Source organism: Thamnophis elegans, chromosome 1 (assembly GCF_009769535.1).
Source record: "Thamnophis elegans isolate rThaEle1 chromosome 1, rThaEle1.pri, whole genome shotgun sequence".
In the NCBI taxonomy this organism is placed as follows: Eukaryota; Metazoa; Chordata; class Lepidosauria; order Squamata; family Colubridae; genus Thamnophis; species Thamnophis elegans.
The window spans coordinates 52,969,614-52,981,803 of NC_045541.1; the positions used below are offsets into that span (position 1 = coordinate 52,969,614).

The following is a 12,190-nucleotide window of genomic DNA, read 5'->3' on the forward strand; positions in this document are numbered from 1 at the left end:
TTGGAAGAAAAGCCAACCCAGCAGATTATTTCGCGAAGCTAGCCAATCCTACACGGCGGCGGCCGACAGACCAGCCAATAGTCTCGAGACCGAGGCGGAACTCTGCCAGGCGGTAGCTCGGGTGGAAGAGGGGCCGTACAAATGTTGGTTTGAAAGGGGCGGGCTGCCGTTCCCCGCAAGAAGAGCGTGCGAGCGCGGGGCGAAGGCGAGGAGCCGTGGCTGAAACTGAGGAGAAGCGCCGAAGAGGCCAGGGAACCAGCCGTACGCGGGAAAGGCCCCTTTTACTCGTGCAAAAAAAGAACCGGGCAGCCGCTGCCTAGCTGACGTTGTCGGAGGGGAAGGTCGCCTCTCCTCTACCCGCCGCAGCGCCTTGCACGCTCAGGCATGGAGGTCTAGCGCGACGGCGGTGGCAGTCTTCGAAGTCGCGCCAAAACAGCTCTTGCGCGCTATCCAACACCTCCCCCCGGCTCCCAGCCCCACAATTAGCTTGTGGTCGTGCGTTTTGCCCCGCCGCTACAGCTGGTGAACGGCTGGCGGTTCCTTTGGCTGCAGCGGAGAACGACGCATCCTCGCGTGGAGAGGCAGCAGCGCAAGCAATCGGCTTTTTGCCGAAGAACTCCTTGCTGAAGCGACGGTCGAAGAAGGAGCCTCTCGCTTTCCTCCGCCTGCGCCCTGCTTCCACCGCCCCACCGCCGGCCCTGCCTAATTCTGCCTTCGATCCACCAGAGCCGGATTTCAGGTCCCATCATTCCAAGGGCAAAAATAGCGGCGACCGTCCCGGCAAGCGTCGGCGATCCCACCCACTTGGCTCCCTCCAAGCAGGGAGAAGAGGGAAGATAGGCGCCCGGACCGACCCGGTGGTGACCGATTCACTTCCAATAAATAACGCTTCGAGTGCCGGCTCCGGGGTTGGTGGTGCTTCGCTAACCCTTCCCACTGCAGCAATGTCGCCGCTGCCTTGAGCAGGAAGAATTGAGAGAGGGGGACGGGCGAGTGGGCTTCGGAAAGGCGGATGGCTCGCTCGCTCGCTCGCCATTCCTCTCAGGCCGATCCTTAGGGCACCCTTCTCGAAACTAGAGGGGATCGGACAATGAGCCAGTCGCTCGCCAGACGCCTCGGGCGCTGCCTCTGGGGCTGCCCTCTGCCACAGCTGCCCAGATGACCAACGCATAGGCGGTTGCCTCCGGGCCAAATAATTTAAAATGACGATTCTGGATGGTTTTTTTGCTCCGCTTCATGGAGAGTAGATCGCGAAGGAATGATGCCACCTCTTTGAGTTCGTTTTGGCCAGCAGGTCCTTCGCGGGGAGGAGATCCTGAAAGAGAGAGAGAGACTTGCCAAGATGCTCCACAGTGATGATTTTACAAAGTTACGTTCTGGTTGTAGAGTGATTGTGGCTTAAAGCGAGAGGGGGGAAAATTTTCAACACTCCAGGTGCCTTTTCCTCCTCTGTCTCCGTTTTCTATGTATGCCGGTGTAGTGGATTTGAATTCTTGATGCGCCAGTGAACTGCCAAAACTCCAGGGACTTGGGCGGGAAAATGACAGAAGGGGAATCCTTGCCCGAGAGCCCACCTTTCCCTAGGAGGGGAGGGAAACTTGCTTCCCAGCCAGCTCTCTATGTGGCTATATAAACCCTGCATGAGGAAACGTTGGACTCCTGGGAAGGGAAGGAGACCTGAGTGGCTTTCCAGGTGGCAACTAAGAGAGATTTGAGTATCCTTGGGGACACTGTTGGATCTGGTTCTGGATTTCAGTTTGGTCTCTGCCCTTGCTTCCATCCTCCTGTTCATTGGTGGAGAGATGCTGTTTGGAAGATCCGGAGAATTGCTGTTTGGTTCTGTGCCATGAACCACCCAATGTCTTCTGGTTGATTTCCCTCCCACCTTCTCCTGGTTTCCTGGAATTCCTGCCCTTCCTCTGCTGCCCCAGCAGGGCATGTCCCGCTCCAACAGCGTAAGCCCTCCGGGGTTTGGAGTTCCTGCTGCGCCCAGGGGTGGAGGGACAGAGTCACACCGCTCTGCCTGGGGAGAAGCTGAATCCAGAGCCAATGGCTACTCCTACCCACTCCCTACCAGGGCCTCAGTCAAGGAATCTTCCAGAATGGCAAGCAGGTGGAGGAGTGAGGAGGAGTATGATCTGCCAGGTAGCAGGAACCATGGGGTAAGTGGCTGCAGGATGATGAGCTTCAGGTCCAAATCTGCTTGGCAGGATCGTAGTGGAGACAAGAGCCAGCACTCCTGTCGGGCAGGAGATCCCTCCCTTGCCCCAAGTCCGAGACACTATGGTAGTGAGCAGGGTGAGGTGCGCCCACGTTCTGTGGAGCTGGACTCGAGGAGAAACGGATCAAGGCCAAGATCGACGAGCTGGAGGATGAGGAGCAGGGGGGTGATGAAGGGGGGTCTGAGATGATCTCAATGGGCAGCTGTTGTGGAAGCCTGCTACAGATCTTCAGGTCTAAGAAGTTCCAGTCAGAGAAGTTGGAGCACCTCTACCAGCGGTATTTTTTCCGTCTCAACCAGAGCAGCCTGACCATGCTGATGGCAGTGCTAGTCTTGGTGTGCCTGGTCATGCTGCTCTTCCACACTGTTCATGGCCACTACCGAGTGCCCTATGTGGTGGTGCTGTCCCTGGCCATCCTGCTAATGGTGTCCCTGGGGGCCGTCTGCAACCGTAATGATTTCCACCAGGACCACATGTGGCTCATGTGCTACTCTGTCATCCTTGTGGTGTTAGCTGTGCAAGTGGTTGGCTGCTTGCTAATGCAGCCCAGAAGTGCCTCAGAGGGCATCTGGTGGACCATCTTTTTTATCTACAGCATCTATACTTTGCTACCCATCAGGATGAGGGCAGCAGTCATCAGTGGTGTGCTATTGTCTGCCATCCACCTGGCCATTTCTCTCAAAATCAATGCAGAAGACAAAGTCTTATTAAAACAGGTAAGGCTGAGATGTTAGATGTGTGGCTGCTAATTCTGACAGAGAACTTGCAATACCTGGAGATTGGTTTTGGAAGTGCCTGGCTCCAGGCTTAGTTGTTGATGCTCCCTGTCATTTAATTTCCTTGCATTTCTTTTATTTATATGTCTAACCTTAACCGAACACTTGGAAAGGGGTGTGGGGCATGGATTGTTTGGGCAATAGGAAAGAAACATAGCCTCTTGCTGTTAAAGAACTCTGGATTTGATTATTGATACAATGCTCCAGTATTGTTAATTAAAGAGGTGAAAACAGTTGGGAAATACATCTTTACTATGGTACCAAGAACTGCATTGTTCTGTGGCAATTGTCAGAATTATTTTTTTTCCCCAATGAAATTCCACAAAGTTGTGGAGGAAAAAAATGCTTCGAATAAGTATATTGCATAGTAAACCTCCCAAATTAGCTTGTTCCTCTGGAAGGAAATTTTCTTTCTAATAAAAAAGCAGTTTCCTCTTTGTGTGGGTGTAGGGAGGATTTTGTTTATAGTTATGTCACTATTGTCAAGACCAGAGAATAAAACATGAGTTCAGCTTGGATGTTTTATATACATATAAGAACAACATATATATATGTGTGTGTGTGTGTGTGTATATATACATATATATATACATATATATATATATATTTCTTATATGTAAACTTTCCTTTCACGAAGGTAGGAAGCAGGTGCTTAGATTCCTCCGGAGTATCAGTTTATAACTAAAGAGAATGTTTGATGTTACATCGGTTGAATATGTTATACAGGCTTTGTGTTCTAACTTCATCTCACTTTGTGCATGCATATTTATTGATTGCCCCACCTCCTGCCCAGTAACTTCATTTGGGAATTGGTATCAAAGTATACAATATCTGTGCTGCAAAAATCATAATAGCCATTATTCTGTTAAAAAAAATCATATGATTTTACTATCATCTAGTGTACATCTAGGTATTTTCAATCCAGATAGTGAAGCCCTCAAGTTATTCTGGGAAAGATTCCTTAAAGTGTGACCATAATTTTGTGATTATTTCATTTTATTTTCTCCTATTAGCATGAAAATTAAATAGTAACAGTAACAGAATAGCTTATTAATATTTTTTGGAAGAACCAGCTTGTGGAATAATATTACATGCATAGGTGCTACTTGAAACTTATTAAGAGAATTGCTAAAATTATGCAGTTTTACTGAAATAACTCTTCGGCAGGTCATTTCCTAATTTAGAATACTTTCATATTTGTTAAACAAAATTAGTTGACAAAGAAGGCAAGGAGGGCTGTCATATCTTGCCTCCATCTTTTAAACTTAACTTAGAAAATCTTTCTAAGCTTGTTTTTTGTTTTTCCTTAGAAGCAGCCTAATAAAGCTTTCGGCTTCAGAGCGCTTTTGTGTTTCAAACTTTGCTGCTATAACACAACTTCTGTTGTGGTTTTACTTAAACTTTAAATAAATTTCCCTGATTCTCCCACTGATTATCTGCAAAATGAAGATGATAATTCCCGGTTACTTTATTGGACTCTTGTAAGGTTCTCTACTAACTGACCGATTGAGCTTCAATTTTGTGCTTTTTGCTATCACATTACCTGATTACCTAGTTTATTTTCCTGTTTAGCACACATCACATTTGCACTAACACCTGAAGTGAAACAATAGTTTTACAGATATAATAGGAAATTGTAAATCAACTGGAATGCATGAAGAAAAAGAGATTATTTTGAATTAGTGGTTTAGTTTAATTGTGAAGTCACCCAGAATATAAAGTGTTTGTAACGCTTGAAACTTTGGACATAACACTAGCCAGCTATGTTCTATGAACTATCTGTACTACAATTATATTTATTTTTAATTTACTTTAAATTACAGGTTAGTTCTTCACATCTTTTCTATCAGAAGAGTTGATACCTAGTCTAAAATGTTGCCTTTCAAGCTATAAACGGAGGTTATACTTGGAGCCATCTGATACTAAAATTTAAATTGGCAACTGCCTCACAACTTAACAGGCCGTTTATTACCTAGGCTGTAGCTTGTTACCATAGAAATTTAATTTTTTTCTGACACTGCCCCACTGATGCATATCCTTCCTTTTTCTTCCAAATAAGAATGTCTGGGGTGGGCGGTAGGGGTAGGAAACATGGAATGGACCGAATCTAAATATATTATTCTAATACTTTTCCGTTATTTTCAGTTTTTGTTTGATTCTTTCCTAATGAAATCCATATAGACAGGACATTTGCGGAGTCATGATATGGGCCAGAAGACTGCCTCTATCTTCATAGGAATAAGAGCCTCTCTACTCTTGTAGGGGTTATTTATGGGTAAACTAATCTAGGATTGCATTGCATGCAGATAAGGTTGGTGAATGAAACCCAGTATTGCCTTACTGCAAGGTTTCAGAATCTTGGTCACTTTAAGACATGTGGACGTCAACTCCCAGAATTCTGAAGCAGCCATGTTGGCTGGGGAATTCTGGGAGTTGACATCCACAGGTCTTAAAGTGGCCAAGGTTCAGAAAACCTGCCTTACTGGACTTCTCTGGCGGTGTTCCCATAAAAGCCTCAATATTAAGGCTTTCCAAATTATTCCAGATTTTTCTGTGAGGGGGTTGCAGGATAATTCACTCCTTCCCCCCAGCAGTGTTTGTTGAAGGATCTTAGCAGGAATTCTTCCTCTGTTCGATTTCATAGCCATAACCTGAGTGGCTCTGTGTTTCTCAGATGTGTTGGCTCACCTGCATTTACTAGGAACAATAAAGCCAAAAAACCCATCCCATTTTATTTTTAAAAAGTGTATACTTAATTATGCGTTATGTTGTAATTCATACATCTTGGTTTTCCAAATCTAGTGTTATACAGTCACTTTATCACGACTCCCTTCAAAACTCTGTCCTGAAAGTTCATTTCTAGCTTTTCTTTAGGTGAGATTTCAGTGGCAATTTCTTGATTCATTTTGCTAAAGTGTAAAGTGTAGGGTTACTTATGATTGTACATGCCCAACAAATGTCCCATTGCAGATGCTATGTTATTGTATGTCTGCTTTAATACTGTATTTTTTAAAAAAGAAAATTATTTTTAGTGTATTTTATTTGGTCACACATCTTAAAAAAACATAGGGATGTGGAGGCTCAGTGGCTAAGACACTGAGCTTGTTGATCAGAAAAACAGTTCCGTTTGAATCCCTAGCACTGCGTAACGGAGTGAGCTCCCATTACTTGTCCCAGCTTTTGCCAACCTAACATTTCGAAAGCATGTGAAAAATGCAAGCAGAAAAATAGGCACCACCTTTGATGGGAAGGTAACAGCATTCCATGCGCTCTTGGCATGCCGGCCACATGACCATGGAGACGTCTTCAGACAGCGCTGGTTCTTGGCTTTGAAACGGAGATGAGGACCGCCTCCTAGAGTCGGGAATAACTAGCACATATGTGGCGAGGGGAACTGTTACCTTTTGCCTTAAAAAACAGAAGGATTATATGGTTCCTGGAATATAAAATGCATCATACAGAGAGATCCAAGCCCTGGAAAAGAGCTCTCTGAAAGTCTCAAACATAAGGGTAGCTATATCTGTAAATGATATACTTTAATCTACTGTTAGCTTTCCTGTTGACCTGAGATGTGACAGCAGCTACAATCTTCTTTTCCAACTCTTGCATTTTTATTCAGATTCTCTCTCTTTCGAGGCAAAGCCCGATAGCATCATTTCTAAACAGCTGGCATCATCATGTGTCTTTATTTTATAACTCTTCTCTTATCCAAGCCAGTCTCTCAGCTGTTTAGACTTTTACCAAGGCCTGTGTCACAATACCCCCCTTCAGTACTCTTGGCTTTTCATGTATGAGAATAAATACAATGCGGTGTCTCTTCTGCCCATAATCCATGCTCATTTGAAGCAACCTAGTTGTAAGATGATTACCTTTATAGAGAATGTATAAAAGCCCACCTGCCCCTTTCTGAACGGAATGGGACAACGCCCCCATGGCCAACTCACCGAGGCCAATTCGCAGCGGCTACTTTGCAGCAGCCAACGTGCCACCTCATGGGAAAATTTGCTGTGGCCAACTTGTTGTGGCACAACTCGGCATGGGATTCCTTTAGTTCCTTTATTTTGTTTACCACGTTTTATCAAAATTATTTTATCCCCTGGAAGTCATTCCTGTGACTACCAGCTTTATGTAATGCTTTGATGATAATAACAGGAACCAATCCTACGCTGAATTTAAAAAAATGAGTATCATTAAATGAGTTGTTGAAGTTTAATGGCCAAAGATAATGGCTTTAACAACACACACGTGTTATATGAGTTCATTGTGACCTTCATAGCAGTTCTGCTGCGTTTGGAGCTAAGCTGTGATTTGATTCCATATATGATGGGACTGCTCTTCCATGCCAGGAATGAGCAGCCCAGGGACTCAAGGGACTACTTGTAGCATCTGAATCTGTTTTTCATCTTTCTGAAGCCCTGGAATGCCCTCCAGCTACAGTTGTTGGAAGTCAGCAGGGTGACTTCTTGTTCCTTTGATAAGGGAAATGTATGGAAGCTGTTGGATAAGCCATTTACTAGTTATCACCTAACCCACCCACCTGGATCTTGCTTAATAAAACCATTTGCTTCAGGAACAACACCTCTCCTACAAGTAGCCAAAACAATGAGGAAAGACAGAATTTTAACACCAAGCTCATCACTGGTTTAAGAATGTTCATGTCTCACCAGAACTGACTAACTTTCTGTTCAAGTTGAAGCCATTCTCTAAATTATATTAGTAACCTGGGTGTAAAAGATATAAAAACCCTACATGGCATGGGACCAGATGGTAGGTAGTCCTTGACTTACAACCATAAGTGAGCCCAACATTTTGTTGTTAAGTGAGACATTTGTTAAGTGAGTTTTGCCCCATTTACGGCTTTTCTTGCCTCAGTTGTTAAGTGAATCACTGAAGTTATTAAATTAGTAACACAGTAATTAAGTGAATCTGGCTTCCCCAATGGCTTTCTTGTCAGAAGGCCACAAAAGGGGATCACGTGATACTGCAACTGTCATAAATATGAGCCAGTTGCTAAGTCTGAATTTTGATCACATGACCACAGGGGTGTCTGTGTGCTGCAAAGGTTATAACTGTGAAAACGGTCACAAGTCCCTTTTTTCAGTGCCGTTGTAACTTTGAATGGTCACTAAAGGAACTGTTGAAATTCGAGGATTACCTGTATTTGTGGGGCTGCATCTACCTATTCCATCAGGTTAGGTAGGAGGAGTATGCTATGGGTCTCCATCTTCAAAGGAGCTCTATCTGATAAGACCCTGACAGTGGGGCTTTTCTGCTGTGATCCCAGTGGGACCTCATTTCCCCCTCCCATGAGGTTTGCCCCCATCTCTGTTAGCCTTCCTAGAAGATCCTTTAAATATCTTTTTCTTACCAGCCTTGGGGATCCCAGGAGAGCCTGCAAGTGACTGTGCGAGATTAATTGATGTTGTTTTCCTGTTTTCTTGGGTGTATCTGTTTATTTTATCTTTTTGCTTTATATGTGTATTTCATTTCTTTTTATTGTTTTTAAATTGTTATGGAATTTTAAAGTGCTGTTATGGTGTATGCTGCCCCAAGTCACTTGTTTGTGTGATGAATGGCTGTATAAATAAAGAAAAATTTCCATGGGCCAATAACAGTGGTGGTCAATTCAGCAGGTTTTGACCAGTTCTGGGGAACCAGTAGTGGAAATTTTGAGTAGTTCGGAGAACCGGTAAATACCACCTCTGCCTGGCCCCACCCCCATCTATTTTTCTGCCTCCTGAGTTCCAGATGATCAGGAAGAAATGGAGATTTTACAGTATCCTTCCCCTGCCACGCCCATCAAGCCACACCCACAGAACTGGTAATAAATCCCACCACTGGCCAATAAGGTGAGTGGGATGTTAATCATTTGACTGTAAAGTTGTTAAGCAACAGATATTAGTTTGTCTTTTAAAATATAAAATTATATACTACATTATAAATAATATAAAATATATACTATATTATAAAAATATCGTCTGCCTTTTAAATTTGATCTTAATTTTATTCACTTGGTTGGGGAGGAAATAAATTCTGGATTAGCGATTTGGAAGAAATTTGCTGACATCAGGAAATTCAAACCACTTTTGGTTTGAAAAATTTTTTTAAACTGTTTTTTTAAAATTCCAATCTGAGTTTGTGACTAGGGATACTTGTGGTTCTGAAACAAATGCTAACATTAGAACCCAGGATATAAGGTGGGATTTGCACTGGGACATCCTCATATGCGGATTGTGGGGTATTTTTCATCAGTGTGGTCAGCTGCAGACACCCATGCTGTCAAATGCCTTGAAGATTATTTATATCTAGTACTAGCAAGTTGTAGCATTGTAATAGAACTCACAGTAGACCAATCCAAAGGTGTACATGTTAATTTCTATTTTTATGTTAGTATATTATTGGCTTTAAACAATCATGTTCAAGAGACTAATTTCATAGTTTCACAATTCTTGCTTGTTTAAGTAATTAATATTTTGTCAATCAATTCTTTCAAGTAGTTGCTGATTATTTAATTGCGTATGCTAAGTGTTATTTTTTTTCATGGCACAAATGTCCAAATCAAGTAAAATTTGACTTGGATTAGTTTAGATGCTGAACCTTGGCAAGGTTCTCATGAGAGCTAATTCTCTATTTAAATTAACAAAACATAGTTGGTATTCTTATAATAGACCAGTGCCCCAACAAAAAACCCTAATTATTGCTTAATAATTTATTTATATCTCACACTTATCAATTTGTCATACACAACTCAAGATGGTGAATGTACCTAATGCTCCTATTTTGCCCACAACAACAACCCTCTGAAGTGAATTTAGTTGAGATAGTGACTGGCCAAAAAGTCACCCAGCTGATTGTCATGTCAAGGTGGGATTAGAACTCACAGATTCCCAGTTTGTAGCCTTAGTGTCTTAACTACTAGACTAGACTGGCACTCTTCATATAATGGTTTTAGCCACAGAGCATGCTTAGATATCTGGGAGCTACAGCTACCATCTAGTAAGTTAACACTATTTTAGCCTAAGCTAGCATGTTGTGAGAAAGCTGTCTCATGATTACCAAATTATTAAAAGGGGATAGTATTCCACGTATAAATTATTCTATATTATTCTATAGAAGAAATGCAGTATAGTGATACAAATGCAGGTTTGACAAGCTTGTATTTTTAAGCCTAGCTTAATTCACATAATGGTTGTGGGAATGAAATGAAGGCAGACCATCACACATGTCTGCTTGAGTTTGCTGAAGAAAAAGTAAAATATTAAGAAAATAATAGTTGTTAGTCGAGACTTTCTTCAGATATAAAAATGTTGGATATGATTCTTCTCTCTAGAAAAATAAATGCTCACTTCTGTAAGCTCATGACAAACCATTGAATGCTCTATTAATTTGGTGACAGTATAAAAACTAATATATACTGGTTATATTGTGTTTGCAACAATGCAATAATAAATTTTAGGATTGATATCTATAACTGAGTATTCTCCTTGGGACAAAGAGAGCTAATTAATGATGCAGCTTTTCTCACAAATGAGAGGATCTGCTGCATCAGGCAGAGGCCATTGATCTGTTTGTTGGTGGACAAGTTTGTCTTTTAAAATATTTGGAAGACTAAAGAGAAATAATTGTAGCACCAGTGGCAGCAGGCATCAAAATCTTATGTTTCTGCCATTGTTAAATGGCAATTCTACAGAATTTTACACTGACAGGTAAGATTTTTGTAAGAAAAATATTATCTGACATAAGCAATTACACCAGAGGCAACACAGCAATCAAAAACAAGCAGACCAGACAGGTTCACAAAATAATCTGACCCCATGCTGGGGAAACCTGAGTGTCAAGGACTTATGTAAAGAAGAGAAGGTTAGAAATATCTGGATCTTGGAGGGGATAGTGGGCAGGGCAAAGAATGATGTTCTATGGGGCAGGTGTATTGACAGAGGAAAACATGGGTTCTAGATCCCACTGGATGATGTTTTTTAATAGAAAGTCAGATTATGACCTGGAGAACAGTGAATTCCTCATGCTGAAGCACAAAGATGTGGGACAACTGTGGTAAGGCTACTAAGGTTGTTTCCTCATGAATGTTCATGATCCATATTGCTGCATCACCTCAATATAGCCATATTTATAATAAACTGCAGTAATGTCAAAACATGGCATCATCTCACAAGGCCACATTACAGTAAATACATTTGCATTGATCTCCAGTGAACTTATGTGGCATTCACATAATGTTACAGGTAGTCCTGATATAAAAGATATAAAAATCCTACATGACATAGGACCAGATTACAGGTAGTCCTTGAATTGCGAACCAATTGAGCCCAAAATGTATGTTGCTAAGTGAGATAGTTAAGTGAGTTTTGCCCCATTTTATGACCTTCTTGCACAGTTCTTAAGTGAATCACTGCAGTTATTAAGTTCACCACAAGATTGTTAATTGAATCTGGCTTCCCCACTGACTTTGCTTGTCAGAAAGTTGCAGAAGGTGATCACATGATCCCGGGACATTGAAACCATCATAAATATGAATCAGTTGCCAAGCATCTGAATTTTGATCACAAGACCATGCAATGTCCATAAGTGTGAAAAACGGTTGTAAGTCACTTTTTCCCAGTGCGGTTGCAACTTCTAATGTCACTAAATGAATGGTTGCAAGCCGAGGATTACCTGTATTGGCCTGATCATTTCGCCCTGTTCCCCAAAGGATGTTCTTGGTTAACTGGGCATTGTTGAGGCGATATAGCAGTATATAGCAGCAGTCCAGCAATGATCTGATGGTGGTAGAAATTGTTGCATACCACTAGAGAGGAAATGCCCTAAGATTAGGAGTAGAAAGGCAAATTATCATGGGATGTTTACACATCTGGAATGTGAACTTTCTCCATCGGGCCATTTCTGAGATGGGTTAAAACCAACAATATAATTTTCCTTCTTGTTTAACTTTGTAAACCGGGAGTAACTCAAAACTTGTTATCTGTTGCAGCCTGCCTGGCTCTTCTTATAAAGCTGGAACGTTTCTGGAATGTTTATTTTTATTCCTCCTGGGTCGAGGTAACAGCAGTGCCTTGAGTCCATGCCATTAACTGGAGCTGTTAATTGCATGCTGAGTAACATTATAGAGTTTATTTGGTCACAGATCAGCCCTATTGCTGGTAACCAAATGTTGGGCTATCCTTGATTGCAATCATG

At 42.2% G+C, this 12,190-nt stretch overlaps 1 protein-coding gene across 1 annotated transcript in view; it reads left to right on the forward strand.

The window, feature by feature from the left end:
• The first annotated feature begins 199 nt into the window (after positions 1 to 199).
• Positions 200 to 12,190, forward strand: part of ADCY5 (adenylate cyclase 5) — a 290,915-nt gene continuing 278,924 nt past the window's right edge. Inside the window, 2 exon segments of the mRNA XM_032226514.1 lie at positions 200 to 2,322; positions 2,325 to 2,938. Of these exon segments, the coding sequence (XP_032082405.1) occupies positions 1,938 to 2,322; positions 2,325 to 2,938 (999 nt within the window). The 5' untranslated portion in view covers positions 200 to 1,937.